Source organism: Macaca fascicularis, chromosome 1 (assembly GCF_037993035.2).
Source record: "Macaca fascicularis isolate 582-1 chromosome 1, T2T-MFA8v1.1".
NCBI lineage: Eukaryota > Metazoa > Chordata > Mammalia > Primates > Cercopithecidae > Macaca > Macaca fascicularis.
This window is the reverse complement of record NC_088375.1, coordinates 81,563,531-81,585,817: the sequence shown is the minus strand read 5'-3', so window position 1 is coordinate 81,585,817 and position 22,287 is coordinate 81,563,531. Positions and strand designations below refer to the sequence as shown.

Sequence of the window (22,287 nt, the reverse complement as noted above, 5' to 3'; positions counted from 1 at the left end):
CCGTTCTGATGTGGGTGCAGCCAGTCTCTAGGTCTTCCAGGAAGGCAACGTGATTCCTGACCATGATGAATTCATTCTTCTCCTCCTTTTGTCCTGGTAAAATTCCACCTCTATACCAGCACGTCTAAAGCTCTGAAACCATGATATCTGGGCCCTCAGCCTGGCTTAACTATCAGCCTGTCTTTCTCAGTTCTACTATCTTTCCAGTGAACTGAGAGCACTGCTTCTATCTGTTTAAGCTAAGATTTACCTACCATCAATATGGGATAACTTCCTTTGCTAGTGAGCTAAGGAAGATAATAAGGATACTCCTTGAATATGGTACGACTTAACTGTACATCACTCTGAATTAAACAGAAATAAACCTCTTGTGAGCTTAGACTTAACCCAATCTAGAGGCAGAGGCTTTGTTGAGATGACCTCCTGGGGTCTTTTGCAGTTTACAGTTCAGATCCTTTGCTTGGTTGTTGAGATACGTGAGGGGGGCTCCCTATAAGAGCCAAGAAGCTAGCGCTAGTGAAGAATGTGGACCGTCATCTCTGCGTGTTTGGATCAGTGTGCTGCAGGAAAGATCAAGTTAGCCCACGGCCTCTAGGGCCTGTGCCACGGCTCCTTCCCGTGCCCGGTATGCGTGCCTTTAATCACAACCCAGCCCTCTTCACTGAGAGCCCTCTGGGGCCTCTGCCCCCAGGATGTCATTTTCAGATTTCGTGAGGCAATTCTCTCGGTTGGAGATCTGCAACCTGTCCCCGGACTCTCTGAGTAGTGAGGAGGTGCACAAATGGAACCTGGTCCTGTTCAATGGCCGCTGGACCCGCGGCTCCACAGCTGGGGGCTGCCAGAACTACCCAGGTAAGGTGAAGGGCTGCCTCGGCCCAACCTCCTCCAGCTTATCCTCCCTGAGCTGGGTCACTTTATATAATTTTTTGTTGGTATGTTGTGTGTTTTTTTGAGACGGGACCTCGCTCTGTTGCCCGGGTTGGAGTGTAGTGGTGCGATCTCTGCTCATCACAACCTCTGCCTCCCAGGCTCAAGTGATCCTCTCAGCTCAGTATCCTTAGTAGCTGGGACCACAGGCACGCATCACCAGGCCTGGGTAATTTTTTAAAAAATTTTTTGTAGAGACAGGATCTCACCATGTTGCCCAGGCTGGTCTCGAACTCCTAGGCTCAAGTGATCCACCAACTTTGGCCTCCCAAAGTTCTGGGATTACAGTTGTGAGCTGCTGTGCACAGCCCTATATGTTAATCTTTGGATAAAGCCTTTGGACTTTGTTCTTTGACTTCTGGGCACCCTCTGGAGGTCCTGCTTCTTCCTAGGGCTTGGGGGCCAGGGTTGTGAGGGTGGGCAGTGGCTCTGCAGCCGCTCAGCTGCAGCCTGAACTGTGTGTTCAAACCATCCCTGCTTCGCCCACCCTCCCCTCCTCCAAAGGACGCGCTTTCCACACTAATGCTGCTCTTGGCACCTTATGCTAAGGCCTCCTGTTCTTCCCTTGGGTTTTTGCCCCTTCCTCCCCACTCCCCCAACCCAGCTGGCTAACAGTCATCCCGCTGAGCTCTGGGACAGAGTGGCTGATGGTGTGCTAGGGGAACACGGGTACAACATCTGCTGTTTCAATAGACTGCATCCATTAGAGCTGCTGTTTCACTGTGTGTTTGTGCCTGAGTTGGAGGTGGAGGGGCAAAGACAGCGTGGTCCATGGTGGCCACACGCAGGGCATGCATGTCATGGGGACTCAGTCCCTGGTGGAGATAGCATGGTGATAGTATAGGCATATAGCATGGCCTCCGCACTAACCCTGGGTCCTCACCTGATGAAAGGTGGGAAGCTTTCCTGGCTCACAGAAGATCACTAATGTGTCCCCTGTGTAGGCTCCTCGTAGGTTGAATCAGCTGAGGCAGCACCTGATGAAGAAACTCGGGAAAACAGCCCCACATCTCTAAGCAGAAATGAAGAAAAGCAAATCCTGCTCTCTCTACTTTTCACCTCCTGCTCCCCATGCTCCCTGCCTGGTTTGCTGTTGATGTGTTTATTGACTTAAACTGTAAGCACATGAGGCAGGGCCAGTCACTTTTTTCTCTTGAACAGAGCTCACTGCAGGGCTGTGCTCAGTGCTAGGGAAGCAGCATTAGAATAAAACCCCACCTGGGTGCAATGCTGGGTCTTGACAAGTTCTCTCTTCTCTCATCACCCATCCAACCCAAAGCTCCCAGTTCAGGCAGCTGTGACCAGAGTGCTGAACAGAGAGGAAGGAAAGGGGTCCACGTCCTGCCCTTGTTGTTTGATTTAGACCCTGGGAAGGGCATTTCCCTCTTCTGAGCTTCAGTTTCCTAATCCTCCAGATGGGGTTCGACCTTTGAACCTTACTGGGTCACTGTGAGCCTTGGAACACAGTGTGTAGGGAAGCACTTTGTAAACTGTGTAGCATTATGTAAACGGGACGCATTGTTTTATGGCCCATTCTCTTCCTCCAGTACTGTTAAGGAGTAAACAAAATATGTATGGATTGCAGTAATGTTGCATTTGGGAGAAATTAAAATCTGCTCACCATTAGCAAGCTCTTAGAAAATGTGTAGGAGATTTGCATGGATCATTTTCGGAGCTCAGAACCGTAGGGGGTGCCCAAGGTATCTGCAAACACCAAATCACAATCCCATCCTTGCCACCAACTAGCTGTCAGGAAGACATGGATAGTTCCTGCCCTTTGCTAGTGATGGAAGTATAGGCGATTACGGAATTTTTTCTGTCTCCTCTGGAATCCACAGATATCTGACTTTAAAATCCATACACTTGAGCCCTAAAATCAATCAATCAATCAATCAATCAATCAAACAAACCTGGAATTGGGGATTCTGGGAAGGTGGAATTGAATAAGAAATCCTACTGTAAAGAAGAGTGATAATCAATGGCTCTTGGTCAGCTGTGAATGCCTTGTTATTTTTCAAGTTAGACTCCTCTTTAAAGGATGTAAGGAAAAATCCCACGCCCTTCCACTTCTTTTTTCCACCAGGGCACATGATTATTGAAATTGTTGAGGCCCTAGAGTGGAGACACCTGTCAGGCATGTCTTCTGCAATTATGCTCTGCCACTGGACTCCGTCATAGACTTGCTGCGTGTCCTTGGATGATCCTTTTAACCTCTCTGTGGCTTGGCTTGTGTACTTACTATTCTGAGAGATTTTTAAAAAGCCATCTTTGAAATGAAGGAATCTTTTTCAATATCCATAGGTGGTGTGGCAGGACTGCTTCTTAACTGCCAATCGTGATTCCTCATGCATTATTAAATGACTTTCTCTTGAAGAAAGTGTGTCTCGTCAGTAGGCTGCGACACCGAAGCCATCCTGTAAGGACCCTGGGGTGATAGACGGCAGATTAGTTCTCAGGGGTGCTGCCAGCTGTGCTCTGCAGCTGGGGCCCTCTCAGAGGGAGAATAGGTGTCAATCAGATGGCAAGAGCAGTTGTCTTGATAGTGTCAGGCAGAGACCTCGTTCGTAGCTAGTCTCTTCTGGGACTTTCTCCTCTTCTGTCCTGGGGACATGGTTTTTACCCAGAGATCTCCCTTCCTCCAGAAGGTGGGTTTGCCTTCACAGGTCAAGTGCTGAGAGCAAGGTGATGTTAAGTCTTTCCCCAGGAAGACTTGGAGGCAGTGCTGCCCAGTGTGGCCCTCGGATCACGGGATCCTGAATAGTCCCAGCCAAGCGCTTCTGGGCTCCTCGTTGATCAAATGGACAAGCACACATTTCCAAATGCGATGGGATATGTCTGTGTGTGTGGATGTGTAGGGAGGTAGGAGGAAATGCCTGACCACCTTGTAAAGGACACTTTCTGAGGCCTGCTTACTAGGCACAGTTTGGACAGAGCTGTGCATTCATTAGGATGATCAAGGTTCTTCCTTTTACTTTATTCTTCTTCATCTCCTCACCCGCTACATGGGGAACCACCATCACCTGGGTGACTTCCAGCCACTTACTGGACCAATCCTCAGTTCAAAATCCATTTGGATGAAGTGGATGAAGACCAGGAGGAGAGCATTGGTGAACCCTGCTGTACAGTGCTGCTGGGTCTGATGCAGAAAAATCGCAGGCGACGGAAGAGGATAGGACAGGGCATGCTTAGCATCGGCTATGCTGTCTACCAGGTACTGCTGTGCTGGGTTTGTCCTTCATTACTCACTTGATGTTTTGGGGCTGAATATCTTGGTCAGTCATTGTAGCACATCTTTCTTATTGCTGGAGTATTCCTAATCGAGAAGTGTCCTTGCTCCCCTCTATAACAATCCCAGTGGCCTTACTGAGGCCTGAATTCCACAATTAGAGATTCATTGCTATGGCTTAAGTCTCTGCTGCTAACACTGAGATGTGTGACACGTTAACCTTTGCCTGTCATTGAGGGCTCAGTGTACAGGTGTTCATTGGACTCTTTTCCAAGTACAGGCTTCCCCAGGGACAAGAGCCAAGAACATGGGGGCATAAGGCACTTGAGGTGGCACAAGGAGGATGAGGGGCATCACTGAGTCAGGGAAGGAGGCTGGATATGGGAGCCAAAGACAACTATTCCCTGGGAGGCCTTGAGACACTTGGAGCACACAGGGCATGAGCTGGGGTGATGGAAACCACGCGCCCGTTTTCAGTTCTGGTGTCTCTGGACTCTGGAATACAGCTGACTCTGGGCTCACACTGCAGTCCCTGGCTAACGTGCCAGTTTTCCTGGCAGCCACCCCTCTACAGACTTAACAGCCTCACAGATATATTAAAGTAAGACCTTTGTGTCTTGACAAGTCTAGCCAGAAACAAGTTGGAATCCACTTTTTTATACAGGCAAAGACTTCTTTTAGCAAATTCCAGCGGGGCTTATGGTGGTTGTTTTTAAAAACAATTTTGTTAAAAGAATTTCTTGGGAAAAATACAATTCTAATCAGGAAGACCAAGAGCTGACTGGAGGCCCAATATCTCAGTATAAATTAATGTATAAAAAATATTGTAATAAGAAACCAGTAAGGAAATAGTGCAATTGTCAAGATCCTATCTGCATCCCACCCTTTATTTCTCATATTCTGGAATTTAGAGCTTTAGTGTTTAGGGTGTATATGTGTATGTGTGCACATGCACGGGCACGCGAGTGTATTTTATGTTGAAGAATGGGAGTTGGAAAATAATTGCTAATTGATGGCAGGAGAAAGGAATTGCAAATAAATAAGTTCCACCTCTACTCCAGCTTAGCTCTTTCATCTCCACCTAGAATGTTAGTAGCACAAAGCCAGACTCTGTTTGAAGAGATAAAAACCTGTTTAGGCACTTAGTGTATGCACATCAAGTCAACAAACTTTAATGAGCATCTACTATGTGCTGGGTGCTGTACTGTAAGCTGAGGACATGGAGGAATATCACATAGTTACTGTCCTCAAGGTGCTCACAATCTGAAGTGGAGAGTCAGATGCACACTCCACTGGCAACAGAGCAGGGCAGATCTGCTGTGATGGGGACCAGACACAATGGGCTGGGGTCACCTCAGCTTCATGGAGGAGATTTTGATGAGAACCTTGAAAGATGAGCTGGACTTCAAGGGAGAACATTCCAGCCAGAAGGACATTTCTTGACAGCTTGAAAGTTAAGTGATGGTTTTGGAGAGTCGATAGTAGGTGGGCATGGATGCAAGGTGGGCTACTCAGTTCTTCATCCATCAGGTCTACCTTTTTTTTTTTTTTTTGAGATGGAGTCTCACTATGTTGCCCAGGCTGGAGTGCAGTGTTGTGAACTTGGCTCACTGCAACCTCCGTCTCCCAGGTTCAAGCAATTGTCCTGCCTCAGCCTCTTGAGTGGCTGGGATTACAGGTGCGTGCCACCACATCTGGCTGATTTTTGTATTTTTAGTAGAAATGGAGTTTCACCCTTGTTGGCCAGGTTGGTCTCAAACTCCTATCCTCAGGTGATCCACCCTCTTCGGCCTCCCAAAGTGCTGGAATTACAGGCGTGAGCCACCGCACTCGGCCAGGCCTACCTTATATAACCAGACCAGCAAAGCATTCTTTCAAAGGGACTGAAACAGCTTTGTGTGGCATGACATTTGCACTTATAAATAATATATAAAGCATATCAGTTTTTTAGTCATCAGATTACAGCTGCTTAAAAAATATTCCAGTGTATGTGATCTGTGGTCCTTCTACATCTGGCCAGAGGCATATAATTTAGAGCATGACATCCGTAAGTGAAAACAGTTTAAAAGTCAGGTTAAGAGGGTATCAGGAGTAGCTGGGGTTATAGGGAGTAGCTGGGGTTGCAGGGAGTGGGAGCCATATTCTTATTCCTGTATTTCTCTCCTCTTGCTTTAACTGGAGTTTGGATTGAGGATGAAAACCTGCTGCTGACTGAGAAGCAGCCAGGCGCCTCCAAAGGCTAAAGAGCCCTCCTTGTCTGGGCTCCTCTCTCTCCTCTTTATCTTCCTGCAGTGATGCCAGGCCAGCCTGTCATTTGCAGTCAGGATCCTGCATTTCAAAGATGACTGTTTCTTTCCATCCACCCACGGGCAGTGGCTAAGGCCTGCTCCCTTACCTCGTTGCTCTGGATTTGTGCCACCAAGAGGCCCCACCTGCCTGGCTCAGTTCCTGTCGGGTGATTCTTGGCAGGGTGAATCTGGAGCATATTGATGGCAGCAGAGGTGGTCAAGTTGTTTGTGAAAAGATGGCCCACGTGGTTAGGAAAGCCCCTGCCAAGGGTGTGTAAAGGCTATTAGGCCAGGAGCCAAGAGGAAGATACTTGTGAGGCCTCTGCATGGGTGATTTTGGTTTTACACTCAAAATTAGAGGAATGACTGTGACCCTGGACTCTTCTGCTTCTGCTGCCAATGACACAGGGGGCTCCAGAAGTGAGCATGCTAGCATTTTCCCTAATATTGTTGTTTCTCAGAGTTATCGGCAGTTGACCATAGACCTAAGTCACAAACAATGGTTATACTGGTCTTCTGGTCAAAAGGGCCTATGTGTCAGGGACAAAGAATGGAAAGGGACAAATTGGGGGGTTTGAATCCTCTTCTCTAGCCTGGCATGGGAACCCCAGGCATGGGGAAGCTCCTACTCTGGATCTGAGAGCTACTCTCTTGTGGGGGTCAACACTTCCAGTTGCATAAAATAGAGCCTAACTTGAGCTAGGGTAGTGAAAAGAATGTACCAGCTCATGAAACCAAAGCAAGGGAAGGAGATGGAGGCTTGGGACAACGGACTTAGATACTACCAGGATTATTTCTCTTGACATCGCCTCCCTAGTGTTGATGACATTGTGCTAGTCTAGATTTCTTCATTCCCTAATATCACTTGCATTAAGAAAGGAGCCCCTTCTGTTAGTTCTGATTCAGAAATCCCAGAGAAGTAAGTCTCTGATGGGCTCAGCTTGGGTCACGTGCCTATTCTTGACCCATTTCACCACAGCCAAGGGCAGAATAAACTATGGCTCAGGTTAAGTGAGATTCCCTCACTCTGGTCAAGCTCTTGATCTTGGACTCTAGGTCTGTAGGTCTATAAGAAGATATTAGCTCTCATTGAAAGCCCAAGGCTATTACTCTTGAAGAATTTGAGATCTTGGTAGATTCTACAACTAGAAAAGTATGAAAGTAGAACTTAGAAATCTGGTGGGCCCCCACCAGATTTCTAGGATCCTGTTTTTAGATGGCCTTGAAATTCATCAATAATGTTCCAGTTTCAGAAATGCTGACTGGCTTCTCACTTTAGCACAAACGTCTTCCTCAGTGGCCCCAGGACTGCATAGTCTGTTTGCAAGACATAGGAAGGGAGGAAAAGGAGCAGAGGGAGGACCTTGGAGCTCTCAGGTGATCTGCTCTTTTCTTCTTCCCCACAGGTTCCCAAGGAGGTATGTGAGTGCTGACAGAAATTCCTTCCTTTGGTGAGAAATAGTTTGGCTGCCTTCAGGATGGGCAGCCGGCAGCATCTGTTTCCTGTGATAGAAGCTGGTTGTTCCACAGCTCTTACATGATCCAGTCATGAATCAAACCACATAAGTAGGCTGGTAGCTCTGAGAGTGGGTGAGGACCATTGCAAGTCCCATCTGTCAGGCCCTCATGGAAGGAACAGTGGTGACCTTTTCCCCCATACCCTGGTGGTCTGAACAATGTGATTCCAATGGGCAGCCAAGGTTGAGAACCAGTGTTCTATCTGGGCTTCCTCCAGCTGGAGTCAGTTGCACTAATTAGGTAGAGGTGTATCCACCCTGCTGCAGCTTTACCCCAGTTCTTCTGAGTTTTCAAGCTTGGCTAGCCATGAAGCATGTGCCAACAAGGCTCAATTCATCAAGTCTAGTGTATGCCTTGGTCCAAGGCTGCAGATTACTGGTCCGTCTGCCCTTGGCTCACAAAGTGCATGTTATTATTACGGAGGGAACAGACAAGCAAGTGAATGGTTTAGAGCAAATACCTCTTACCGATGCAGGACAGGTGAGCCCTCAAATTGGGGCTTAGCCTGGGAGGGTTCTTGGCTTCACCCAGGAAAAAATTCAAGGACCAGCCAGTGGTGTTAGACAGCAACTTTTATTGAAGTGGCAGGGTAGAGCAGCAGCAGAGGTCCTTGCAGAGCAGGGCTACCTCATAGCCAGTGAGCCCAGAGTAGCAGCTGACAGGCAGTTCCACACTCATACCAACTTTTAATTATATGCAAATTAAGGGGCAGATTATGCAGAAATTTCTAGAAAAAGAGTGTTAACATCTGGGTTGTCAGGTTGTTGCCATGGAAAGGGGCAGTAACTTCTGGATGTTGCCAAGGCAACAGTAAACTGATATGGCACACTGGTGGTTATGTCTTATGGAGAGGTGCTTTCACCTCTTCCCTGTTTCAGCTAGTGCTCCATTTGGTCCAGCCTCCTGCTAGGAGTTGAGTCTTACCTCCTACCTCACTAGTACCAGAAAATAATTAAAACCAAAGCTGAGTTAAGTCTGGGTGATGGTGGTTCCCATCAGAAATGCCCCATTTCTATGAGTGAGAGGTGACATACGCACACAATGGAGCTTTCTCCAGCAGCACCTCACAGTGCCCTCAATGTGTCACCCTGGATCCTGTGCTCTGCAAGTGCCAGGGGGCCTTCAGGACAACAGTTGTCAAACTTAGAATGTGCTTCTGAATCCCCTAGAATGTTTTTTAAAGCATAGATTTTTGGGCCCTGCTCCTGGAGTTTCTGATTCTTTCAGTCTAGGGTGGGGCCTGAGAATTTGCATTCTAACAAGTTACCCTGGGGTGCTGCTGTTGATCCTGACCCCACACTGACAGCCACCCTTAGTTAAGCCTGCCCAACCTCCATCCTGTCACTTTGAGCTGTGCTATGTCATGGGCAGATGTGGGGACCAGGGACCTTGTGGCACCTGCTTACTTGGGGTTCCTGGTAGGACAGAGTCTTACCTAGATCTTGCCTCAGTGTTCTTCAATCCCCACTCTGGCCTCCCAAATAGGACTTCTCTAACCTGCTCCACCCTGGATTCTTGCTGGAATTCAGTTTGCCCCCTTCCCAACCCAAGCCAAATTAGAGTAGCTTCCCTACTTCAACTCTCCTGAGTGTTTTCTCCTGCCAGTGCCCTGTCTCCTCCCTTTGCTACCATCAGGTATGGCAAGAATGACCTTTAACTCATGACGTGTAGGCCTTGGTCACGTCCTCACTGGCCACACCGCCAGCATTCTCCTGCCCAGAGTGTAAGCATTTTTAGGGAGAATCTCAAGCACTGTGGGCACCCTAGTGGCCGGGTCAGTGAGGACTTCCTGGGGGCTCTATGTGGAGTCCTGGCTAGGGTAGTGGGGGCAGGTGGCCTGCTTCCTTCTTTGCTTAGCAGATCTGTAATCCAAAGAGGGTCTGATGACCACGAGTGAACACTGTCCACTCTGGGGTGGACATTTCAGCTCCAGGTCACACAGAAGTTATAGCCCTTGCAGCGTATCAGCACCTGGCCTCTGTCACAGGCATCTTGATGAAGATTGATCGTAAAGACGCAGTGCTATGGGGAGGCTTAATTACAGCAATAATAATGTTGGCACCTGTGTTTTGGAAGCACTCTGCAGACACTAATTAGCCTGTGTCATGCACCAACAGCCTCCCACCTCCCCGCAACAAATAAGTGGGTCCTGGAGAGCATCATCGCCTGTTGAGGAGAGTCGAGGCCCTGGGGAGGCTGGGGGGACTCCGGATTAGGCCTAGCTGTGGCTGCCCCCTCTGCCTGTCTCTTTTAGAGCTGCCTCCCTGGGCTCCCAGACTGACCATCGTAGTCTCTTTGCAGAGCAGTTTTCCCAGATAGTCAAAGGTGAGCAAGTTTTTGTGGCAGCTTTTGCTTGAGGACTAGGATTTAAGCTCTTTTCTCCAGCCTTGGGCCTATACTGGGAAGGTCAATGCCACACTCCCAGAGACAGCTGCAGAATAAAAGAATCTATTGGATTAGAGAGGAAAAATATCCAGACAGAAGCTGAGCGCACACTAGAGATCCTGCTACTCAACCTTCGTTTAACTGGGGAGGCCCACAGGTCAAGGTCACAAAGGCAAGATCAATGCCTCAAACAGGGCCTGGCACCCAGAAGGCACTCAAAATACACTTGATGATTGACATACAGTGAGTTCACAACAGAATCCGTGGCCTCCTGATTCTTAGTGCAACGGTAAAAATCAATAATTCCTAAATCAGCACGATAAAGCTGAACTCTTGGGCTCTCATCTTCCAGGATTTAGCAATAAATTGACTCTGCCTGTTGTTTTGTGCAGCTGGAGAGCCACACGGATGCACATGTGGGCCGGGATTTCTTCCTGGACTACCAGCCCTTGGCGCGCACCAGCACCTATGTCAACCTGCGGGAGGTCTCTGGCCGGGCCCGGCTGCCCCCTGGGGAGTACCTGGTGGTGCCATCCACGTTTGAGCCCTTCAAAGACGGCGAGTTCTGCTTGAGAGTGTTCTCGGAGAAGAAGGCCCAGGCCCTGTGCGTCTCCTTCCCTCCGTGGTGGGGAACAGTTGTCTGTGGGCCCACAAAGAGAAGTGGCCCCATGCAGGTGCAGGACCCACCCCAGTTTCCAGTACATATTCCCAGAAAAAAGCTCTAAGAAACTACAAAGCCAAAGGACCCTTCGCTGGGTATCCCCCTCCTACCCCTCCACCTTGCTCTATAGGTCAAGGAGAGAAAGGGAACCAGGAGACCAGCAGCGGCCTGGACTGGGGCTTCCACCCCTGCAGAAGGAGCATGTGAGGCCCTGAGAGCGGGACCTGGACCGGAGAACCCCTCCTCCCCTCACATACACCCCCCATATACACACCACACATACACACATACACACCACATGCCACACACATACACACCATGTACCACACACATACACACCACACACATACACGCCACACAAACATGTACCACATACCACACACATACATCACACACACACTACACACCACATACATACACAACACACACACTCCACTCACACACACCATGTATGTACACACCACACACATGCACTACATACATACACACCACATGCCACATATACACACCACAAACACATACACAACGTGCACATTCTCCACTCACACACATACACCACACACATGCTCCACTCACACACACCATGTATACACCACACACATATACACATGACATGTACCACCTACACACATATACATACCACATACCACACTCATACTCCACTCACACGTAACATATACACCACACATATGCACACACACCACACATACACAACACACACACACCAGGTATACACCACATGTACACACCATGTACATACAACATACCATGATACACATACACCATGTACACACACATACACACACTAACACCAGTCATACACTGCACACTATATACCACATACATTCCCCATACATAACTATACACATGCCATTTACACACACCATGGACACACCATGCACACACATACACCACACACCACACACACATGAACATTATGTATTACATATCACACACATCACATACTACACAAACTATACACACTACACATACACACCACACATATACATCACACACACAACATGTATACCACACACACAGCAAACATACTATAAGCACATGCACACCACACATTACATATCACACACACCAAACACACCACACACCATACGTAGACACTGCACACATCACACATCATACAGTACACACACTGTACACCACTCACACACACCATGTACATACAGTGTACACGCCACACAATCACACAGCACACCCTCATACCACATACACACTATATACATATCATTCACACACACCACATACATACGATACACACACACACACACCCCACAGCACACACAACATCTATGCACCCCTGCAACGACTGTGAGCTTGCTGGCTCAGTCCCCAGAGGACATGTCAACAGGGATCATCCTTCTGGGGAATTCTCTCCCTACCTTACCCCAGTTACCATTCTTGTCCCTGGGAGTGACCCATCAGGGTGAACACTCTGGAATCCTTGAAGGGCCAATTGCACTGGGAAGCTCTTGTCTCTGATGAAAAACTCTGGGTGGGGTGGAGGTTGGGGAGGTGAGGGAGACGAATCCTGGCTAAAGATTCTGTTTATGCAGTTTTTAGTAGGAAATGAAGTCTGGGGTGTGAGGCCAATCTCTCAGAAGGGCCAAAATCTTCCTCGAAGAAGCCAGCCATTAGCTGTACTTTCTGTACTCATGTTAGGTTTATTTCTTTCTTTGTATTTCAGAGAAATTGGGGATGTGGTAGCTGGAAACCCACATGAGGTATGCAATCTTTTTGTATGCCAAACTCTGACACTGTTGCATAGCAGTCATTCCAGGTTTCTTATTGATTCCTCAGAATTCTTTATGTATTAAGGATGGTAACTTCTTATTAGTTAGGGCCACAACATTTTCTAGTCCCTGTCTCTTCCTGATGAAGATGAGACAGAAGTAGCCCTGGAACCCAGGCTTTGTAATATATCCCTATCCCCTGGGGGAGGTCTTAGCGTCGTCTTCCACGTTTGATAAGCAGGACCCACAGATAGAGCACCCACTGTGCCTAAGCTGTGCTGTGAAGGATAGAGAAATCCGCGGGAGAACAGATCCAGTGTCCTGCTCTTGGATTGACCTCCAGTCTTTTGGAGGACAAATGATGAAAATATACACAAAAGATGAAGAAAAGAACACACCAGAAAACCCATCTAAACTTAAGGACGTGTAGTCTGAGGGGTGCTGGGGGAGTGCCTAGTCTGGGAAAGCCCCATGGAGGAGATAGTTCTGAGCCGACTTTGGAGGAAGAAATATGTAGGGTTTGCGGTGTGGGTTCACCACCTGACTCCCTTTATCCCTCACTGTGTCTTAATGTACTGTCCTTGCCCTCAGATGGTGGTGTGCCGGGTGATGGGTATGTTGGGTGCTGCTGCTCCCTGAGAGCCATGCTGTGTCTGTGGCCAGTGGGCCTGGGGTGGGGCAGGACCACCTACATGGGGGCACAGGCCCAGCTTGCACCCCTCCGTCCAACACTGACGTGTCTCTGGCTGCAGATGCCACACGGAGTGCTCCCAGCTGCTGGGCTTGGCATCTTCGGCTGAATGGGGGTAAGGGCAGATATATTCTGTGATTTGACACGTGTCAAATTTACAGGCTCCTGTTTCTGCCGATGCATGAGATGGTGCCAAATAAGGATCCATCTTGCCCTGGGGGTTTTTACTGCGAGTTTATCAGATAGAAAATGCATGTCCCATGTCTGTTTTTTCTTTTTTTTTTTTTGAAGGTTTTTTTTTTTATTATTATACTTTAAGTTCTAGGGTACATGTGCACAATGTGCAGTTTTGTTACATATGTATACATGTGCCATGTTGGTGTGCTGCACCCATTAACTCGTCATTTACATTAGGTATATCTCCTAATGCTATCCCTCCCTCCACCTCCCTCCCCACAATAGGCCCCGGTATGTAATGTTCCCCTTCCTGTGTCCAAATGATCTCATTGTTCAATTCCCACCTATGAGTGAGAACATGCGGTATTTGGTTTTCTGTTCTTGCGATAGTTTGCTGAGAATGATGGTTTCCAGCTGCATCCATGTCCCTACAAAGGACACGAACTCATCCTTTTTTATGGCTGCATAGTATTCCATGGTGTATATATACCACATTTTCTTAATCCAATCTGTCACTGATGGACATTTGGGTTGATTCCAAAGTCTTTGCTATTGTGAATAGTGCCGCAATAAACATACGTGTGCATGTGCAAAGGATGATTTATAATCCTTTGGGTATATCCCCAGTAATGGGATGGCTGGGTCAAATGGTATTTCTAGTTCTAGATCCTTGAGGAATCGCCACACTGTTTTCCACAATGGTTGAACTAGTTTACAGTCCCACCAACAGTGTAAAAGTGTTCCTATTTCTCCACATCCTCTCCAGCACCTGTTGTTTCCTGATTTTTTAATGATCGCCATTCTAACTGGTGTGAGATGGTATCTCATTGTGGTTTTGATTTGCATTTCTCTGATGGGGAGTGATTCCAGTGAGTTTCTGAACTGGTGTGACTGCTTCCCTGCACACTGTAGTTCAGCCAGTGGTCAAAAGCGGCCCCTGCCTCGAGTCGGTGGCAATACCTGGCACCAGAGGCCTTTTCTGTGCTTGTGACTCTTGGTGATCTGAGCTGGGCAGAATTTTCCCTCCTACCCCTCGCCTCAGTTGCTGATGCCAGCTCAGCCTTCTCACTGCTCCCAGGAGGACTTATCGCTCACAGTGGTATCTCTTTCTATGGGTCCCAGGCATATTAGAAAGGCTGCCGTTTGCCAGTGTAGAGTATGGAGCTGAGCTTGAATTCAGGTGCTAAGAATTATTCTCCCTCCTTTTTTGTGTGGGAAGGGCAGGGTTCTGCTAAATCAACTTTAACTGATTCTAAGCCCCCCTTGCACCAGGTTGGCAGGAGTTCAATCTTAGTCACTACTGGGACTTCCCATCTCCACCTCCTATGGTATTGGGGTTTTCTAAAGCCCCCAAGCAACAGGAAATCTCTTCTGGTCCTGGGTCCATACTGGTTAAGCCTGTGGTCAGCTCACAGGTTCCTTTATGACTGACAGCTCTTGGGCTTCTGTGCTCAGCATGGGGCCTAGAATCTTTGGTGAACTGGGAGTCCTCAGGCCAATGGTCCAGCCTCCCCTGCTGAGGTACCAGGACATGGTTATGGAGCCATTCAAGGGTTCCCATATCCTCAAGATCCTGCAAACTTCAACATCTTCTTGGTCTCAGGGAAACCCCGCTTTTTCTCTTTAGGGCACCACTGTGCTGTGACTCTCTCTCTCTCTCTCTCTCACACACACACACACACACATACACACACACACACACACTCCAGAATACACAGATAATGTCCTCAGGGGACTCAGGACTTAACAGGAGACAGGAAGGGCTATTGCCTTCAGGAACTTCTGTTTTACTCCCTGCAGAAATCTTCAAGTCACGAACCGTTGGACATTTGAAGAGCAGAATCACCTGCTTTGAATGAGGGAAGGAAAAATTACACGGTGAACAAACAGACTCTTGGAATTTAGCCATGTTCACTTTGAGCAGGGTTGTAAAGATATTCCCAACATGTGATATAATGAATAACAAGAAAATAATTCCTTGCTTTTGCCATGCTTCCATACCATTTGCAAAGCATTTTCATATAGATCGTATCAGGGAAATAGAAAATTCCACTATAATAAGTTCCTTGAGAACAAAACTATGCCTTGTTCACCATTGCATTCAGATGCAGGTTCTGAACAGTTCCCAACATGTGCCAGGTGTTCAGTAAATCTTTTTTTGAATGAACAAATTGTGAAGAACCACAGTTGCAACCATGTACACACGTTTCCCTCATTCCCAGTGTCCAAAAATTCCCTCGTGTCCAATGATAGCCAATAGTGACGGGGTGCCTGCTCTGCGCCTGTGTGTGTGCATATCCGTATACTGTTTTGTTGTTGGTTTTTTATATGCAACTTTATGCTTTTCCCCCAGAATAATAGAATATTACTCCATGTCCAGAATTTATGGACATCTCACAAGATTTTGGTATACTGTATTACATGAATGATATAATGTTGTTTTATCCCCTACAAAACCACTTTAAAATCATAGATGTGTGATGAGATACGATGTGTTTATCATGTTTTCTTCTAAAAATCTAGATGTATTTTTGGATTAGCACATCTTCTATGTAAAACAGTATGGTAGACGTTAATATCCTCATTCTACACGTGAGGAAACAGCCGCAGAGAGGCTGCGAGTAGTCAGATGCAGAGAGCATCTTCTGTGATGATCATTCCAGAGGGTGGTGGAGAAACGCATAGGCTGGAGTTTAATCCTGGCTTCACTGTTTGCTAGCTGTGTGATCTTGGCCTGTTACATAACATTTAAAATGAAGTAACATTTAAAATTCCAGTTTATCCATTGGTGAAGTGTGGACCGTAATGAGACAAACCTCACAGGACAGTCATGAATATTAAATGAAATAATCCATGCAAAGTACCTGACAGGTAGTAAGTACTCAACAAAGACAAGTATTATCACTACAGTGGTTATCCTTATGAGTACAGCATCATCAAGCTATATTGGGCCTTTTGTACTCATCTTAGTGATAGTTTTGGAAGAAATTGACCCGGCTTTCTAGAAATTTCATGTCATCTGGGAAGCTGTCACTTTTCCATTCTGTCTTGTGGTGACAGCTGGGCATTGTTCTATTTTGGGCAGAGCCCATTGTCACATCAGAAAGTCTCTGGACAGAAGCATTTAGATATTGCTTTGTAATTTCCAAAGGACTTTGACTCACATTAGCTCTCATTTGATTCCCAAAATGGCCCCATGAAAATGGTCAGGTTAAGTCAATATTAGAGTAGAGGCCATGGATGTTCAGAGACCTGAGATAGTGTCCAGTAAGGGGCCAATCTGCTATTAAAACTCCTGGGTTCTAGTTCTGCTCTTTCTACTAGGCCATGTTCTCAACTACTTTTGAAATCATGTTGCTCTTTGTGAATCTGATGAAAGCCAAGAAAAATTTTTTTTTCTGAGACAAGGTCTCACTCTGTCACCCAGGCTGGAGTGTAGTGGTACAGTCTTGGCTCACTGTGGCCTCAGCCTCCTGAGCTCAAGCGACCCTCCTACCTCAGACCCCCAAGTAGGTGGGACTACAAGTGTGCGCCACTACACCCAGCTAATTTTTGAATTTTTTGTAGAAATGGGGTTTCACCGTGTTGCCCAGGCTAGTCTCAAACTCCTGGGCTCACGTGACCTGCCTGCCTCAGCCTCCCAAAGCATTAGGATTTCAGGCGTGAGCCACCGTGCCCAGCCAAAAATGCGTTTAAATATGACCCCAAGTTTTCACGCAATTTCTGGAGTTCAGACTCCTTGGAAAATTATCAGTGATTCCCTTAGGAGTCCAGAGATTCACACCAAGATTTTCTGGTGTCGGTGTCATTTTCTGAAAGTGGTTCAGGTGGTAACCGGAATTCAGAAATTCTGGGTTGGTGGGGCTCACTTCCCCAAGTCACTTAGAGAGAAAACTGCTAGGCCCCAGCGCTGCCTCCCTGCTCATCCCTGCTGGAATGTAAGCTCCCGGGGGCCGGAACCTTGGCTGTCTCTTGGTTTACCACCATGTGCCCCCACTTAGCCCAAAGCCTGGCACACAGTAGGTACATCATAGATACTAATGGATGAAGGAATGAATTTTAAATCTTTGTCTTTCATTCTCCTTGACGATTCCCATTTTAACTTTGCAAATGTCCTTCTTTTTAGCCACATCCCAGTGAGGTGGATCAGGAAGACAGCCAGTTCAAGAGCCTGTTTGAGAAGCTGGCAGAGAAGGTGAGTGGAGGGCAAACACGACTTCCCAGGTGGGCAGGAGAATATTCAGGAATGTTCGGGTCACTTCAATCTTTACTCCTGGAGGTCTCTAGGAGTAAAAAGGGTGAGACTCAGATCTCAGGGGTCCCCAGCTTCTGTGTCTATCACTATCCTGTCTTAAGATCGAGGACCTTTCCTACATTGCTTGGGAATTGGTACTGAGGCCACTTTTCTTGCTGCATTGACTGATTCTTGAGAAAATAGAAAAGCCAGATCTCCAGGTCCTGCCAAATGCTTTCTGTTTGCAAATTGGCCCTGTCAGACTGGGGCCTCTGAATAAAAAGCTGAGACGGCAAAACCTCTCCAAATCGATACGCTTCAGAGTGGGGATTGCCCAGTCGAAGTGGAAGCCAGCTCAGCTAACCTGGCTTGGGATTAGTGTGCAGGACTAGCCCTGTTCCCTGTCACTGTCTTGCAGCCCTACCTGCCCTCTGGGAGACCAGCAGCCTGAGGAATCCAAGCTTTGCCTGACATGAATGTAACTTGGGCACTTGGAGCAGAGAAAAAACAACCCCCAATCCTTCTCCCCCGCCCTGCCTTGCATTCACTTTGGTAGCAGCCCGGTGGGGGCCATAAGTCAAAGCATAGCCAGGACTTGAAATGTCAAAACCGGCCCCATAAATACAGCGAATGTGTTGCTCTTTGGAGGATAATAAGTGTGAAAAGGACCCTGAAGAGAAAAAAACAATGGTCTCCACCGCCCCCCCCCCCAGGGAAGCTCAGGGTGACTTTCTTGACTTAAGGATAAAATAGAAGAAAAGACATCAGAATCCCTCGCAGGAAATAAAACCTGGGAACAGTTTCTTTGCATAGCCATTGAATAAAACCCTTGCAAAGATAAGCCAATTTATGTTTTAGATGGATTTATAGGCCAGTATTTTTGCTAACAAAACCTTGTTTCCTTAGTTGCCAAGGGGTCATATTTTATTAAGAACATCAAGAATGATGAAAGGAAAAGCTCATATTTGCCTAGTTCTTCATGCACCTTATCTTACTTTTCTCTCTGGCTGCATGGGGCAGTATTGGTCACTCTCCTTGCTCTGCTTTTAAAGTGACCTGCACAGAGAGGTTAAGGAGCTGGCTGAAGAACAAGGCCTCATGAGAAATGGGGTCAAGGTCCAAATGTAGACTCTCGACATCCCATTTCTTTCCTGGCAGGCTAATGGGGGTGGTCTTCTAACCCCAGAGGCTTTTTAAAGGGGCCTCAGGTCTTTTTTTTTTGAGACGGACTCTTGCTCTGTGACCCAGGCTGGAGTGCAGTGGTGTGATCTCAGCTCACTGCAACCTCTGCCTCCCGGGTTCAAGTGATTCTCCTGCCTCAGCCTTCCAAGTAGCTAATACCAGCCACCACGCCTGGATACTTTTTGCATTTTTAGTAGAAACAGCGTTTTGCCATGTTGGCCAGGCTGGTCTCGAACTCCTGAGCTCAGGTGATACACCCACCCTGGCCTCCCAAAGTGCTGGGATTACAGATGTGAGCCACCGTGCCCGGCCCAGGTCCTCAGGCCTTATTATTGGGACTGACCACTCTGTGCTGGGGTGAGGCCAATTGTCTTCAGAGGATACACTGCTTTGTGCAGCTCTCGCCTCTCTCATTTCCAGTAGAATTGCCAGGGTCTGGCTAGTGGAGGATGGGAAGATGGAAAGTGACTGGGCTAAAGTCACATGATGAATAAGGGACTGGGTTCAGACTGGGACCCAAACATCAGCCCAGCACCCTTTCTCTGCATTTCATTGGTCATCCTGCCTGAGATCTGTCCTCCATCTGAGAGTTAAGGGATGACTCTTCCCTCTGACTCAGTGTTTATTCCAGATGCACACAGAATATCCTATTCTCTCAATCTCTGTCCCCGGTTTGAGATGGGCTACTGTGTGAAATACCAATTCCTGTAGGTGCAGTGGGGAAAGCTGGCACTTTGGGGTGAACCAACCTTAGGTTTCCAAGTCCAGCTCTGCCTCTTGGTAGTTACAAACCACAAGCAATTACATCACATGAAAATGACAAATGATGTTGTATGTATACAGTGCTCAGCAGTTTACAAAATCGTGACTTCCTTAACTCGAAAATGGCTGTGGAACTGTTATGAGGATTTAAGGATCTTCCACACTGGCTCTGGCACATCTGGTTCAATCCTATCATTGCTGTTCCTGTTACTTTATCCCTGTTCAAGAGAGCCCTGTGAAAGGCAGCAGCGCCCTGGCATGGCAGTCTTCTGCCACACTGCATACCACACTCGTGGCACTAACACACCTCTGGCCAGGCTCCTAGGGTCCCCAAAAGAAGAGGAGAATTTGAGTTTTTTTTTTTTTGAGACGGAGTCTAGCTCTGTCGCCCAGGCTGGAGTGCAGTGGCCGGATCTCAGCTCACTGCAAGCTCCGCCTCCCGGGTTCACGCCATTCTCCTGCCTCAGCCTCCCGGTAGCTGGGACTACAGGCGCCCGCCACCTCGCCCGGCTAGTTTTTTGTATTTTTTTTAGTAGAGATGGGGTTTCACTGTGTTAGCCAGGATGGTCTCGATCTCCTGACCTCGTGATCCGCCCGTCTCGGCCTCCCAAAGTGCTGGGATTACAGGCTTGAGCCACCGCGCCCGGCCGAGAATTTGAGTTTTTATAGATGTCACCTGCTTTTAAAATCACAGGGTTGGCCGGGCACGGTGGCTCATGCCTGTAATCCCAGCACTTTGGGAAGCCGAGGCGGGCGGATCATGATGTCGATGAGTTTGACATCATCCTGGCCAACATGGTGAAACTCTTGTCTCTACTAAAAATACAAAAATTAGCCAGGCGTGGTGGCATGCATCTGTAGTCCCAGCTACTTAGGAGGCTGAGGCAGGAGAATCGCTTGAGCCTGGGAGGTGGAGGTTGCAGTGAGCAGAGATCGCACCACTACACTCCAGCCTGGGTGACAGAGCAAGACTGTCTCAAAAACAAAAACAAAACAAAAGTCACAGGGCCAGTGGACCCGGTGTCTGACTGTGAGGAAGCACTACATTAATTCACTGTCTTGAAACAACTTGTCAGGGCCTGACATGGTTTGCATTTGGGTTCCTCTTTCTAGGATTCTGAGATTACTGCCAATGCACTCAAGATGCTTTTGAATGAGGCATTTTCCAAACGTAAGTTCCTTCTTGGGGTCTTTCAGAAAATCTGTAGGAGATGCTGGGACAGGGTGAGGGAGGGGCAGGCAGGCATTGGGCTGGGAGCACCACAGATAGGAGAAAGGGCTTTGGTGTCTGACTCCAGGGTTCTGATTCAGTCCAGCAAGACAAGAGGGGAAGAAGGAGAGGCAGGAGACGGGGAGACGAAGGTGGAGTTGAAGGCTGGGCTGGCGCTGGCGACCAGCCAGCCCCTGCGGGAACAAAGCTCCATAGTGTCAAATGAAATTGCAGGCTGAGTCCCAGGAGAAAAAGAGCTGGGCTGGGATTAACTTAAGTGAAATTTTTTCACAAAATTAATAACTTGGATATTGTGGAAACCTCTGCAGATGAAAGATCCAGTTCTGTAGCGCATCTTGGGGGAAGGAGGAAGGAGGGATGATTCTGACTCTCCTAGACTGTCCTCAGTTCCCCATCTTTAGATTTTTGCAAGCCTCAGAGCTGTCAGAGGGTCAAACTGCACTCAGGAGGGAAGATTTGCATCTCCCCTCTGAGCCCCAGCCCATAGAAGGCCACAGGGAGTTGGTTTCTCTCCGAGTCCAGGGATGGGCCAGGTTAGGTCTTCCAGTGACTGATGGGCTCTCATTCACTCACTGCAGCAGGACTGGGCTTGAGAATTCAGGAAGCAGAGGCTTGGCCCAAGAAGCAAGTCATACCCTTCACAGGGACGAACCCAGGGCTGAGCAGATGGATCCCCAGAGCTCAGAGCACAGGCCCATCTCCTCTCCAAACCACTCTTGTTCCTGCAGTTGTGGAACGGTGGAGAGAAAGACAGGGGGTTGCAGGGTCTTTGGCACCTGTCTTGGCTCCCAGGTATATGGAAGGTGAGGGTGGAGGCCAGGGATGGCTGGAGCTCCAGTGACATGCCTGCAATTTAGTAAGGAAGGGCAGCAGCTGTCATTGAGTGGCTGTATGTTGTGATTAAAAGCTCAGGCTGTGGAGATGGCTGGCCTGCATTTAACTCCTAGCTTTGCTCCCTACTGGTTGTGACCTTGAGCAAATCACATAATCGCTCTGGGACTCAGTTTCCTCATCTATAAAATGGGTATAATGATAGCATCTACCACATGGAGTTATTTTGAAGAGTAGCTGTGCAGTGCTTATAACAATACCTAGCCATATAAAGTTAGTTGTTTTATTAAGAACTTATCATATATCAAGCCTGGGCTAAAACTTCACTTCTATTATCTCAATTAATACCCAACCAGTCTTTGGGGCAATTATGGTTATTGTTACTGTTATGATTATTCCCATTTGATGGAGGAGGAAATTAAAGCA

At 47.7% G+C, this 22,287-nt stretch overlaps 1 protein-coding gene across 3 annotated transcripts in view; it reads left to right on the top strand.

Annotated features, from left to right (window-relative positions):
* Positions 1-22,287, top strand: part of CAPN8 (calpain 8) — a 74,722-nt gene that overhangs the window by 44,416 nt on the left and 8,019 nt on the right. Inside the window, exons 9-15 of one of the 3 annotated variants that reach the window (XM_045397663.3) lie at positions 692-852; positions 3,963-4,138; positions 7,848-7,859; positions 10,737-10,948; positions 12,708-12,744; positions 17,748-17,816; positions 20,913-20,970. In XM_045397663.3, the coding sequence (XP_045253598.2) occupies positions 692-852; positions 3,963-4,138; positions 7,848-7,859; positions 10,737-10,948; positions 12,708-12,744; positions 17,748-17,816; positions 20,913-20,970 (725 nt within the window). Of the gene's footprint in view, positions 1-691; positions 853-1,871; positions 3,296-3,962; positions 4,303-7,847; positions 7,860-10,736; positions 10,949-12,707; positions 12,745-17,747; positions 17,817-20,912; positions 20,971-22,287 lie in introns of those variants that run through there. The other 2 variants (XM_074037144.1, XM_074037147.1) reach the window with 2 other exon arrangements.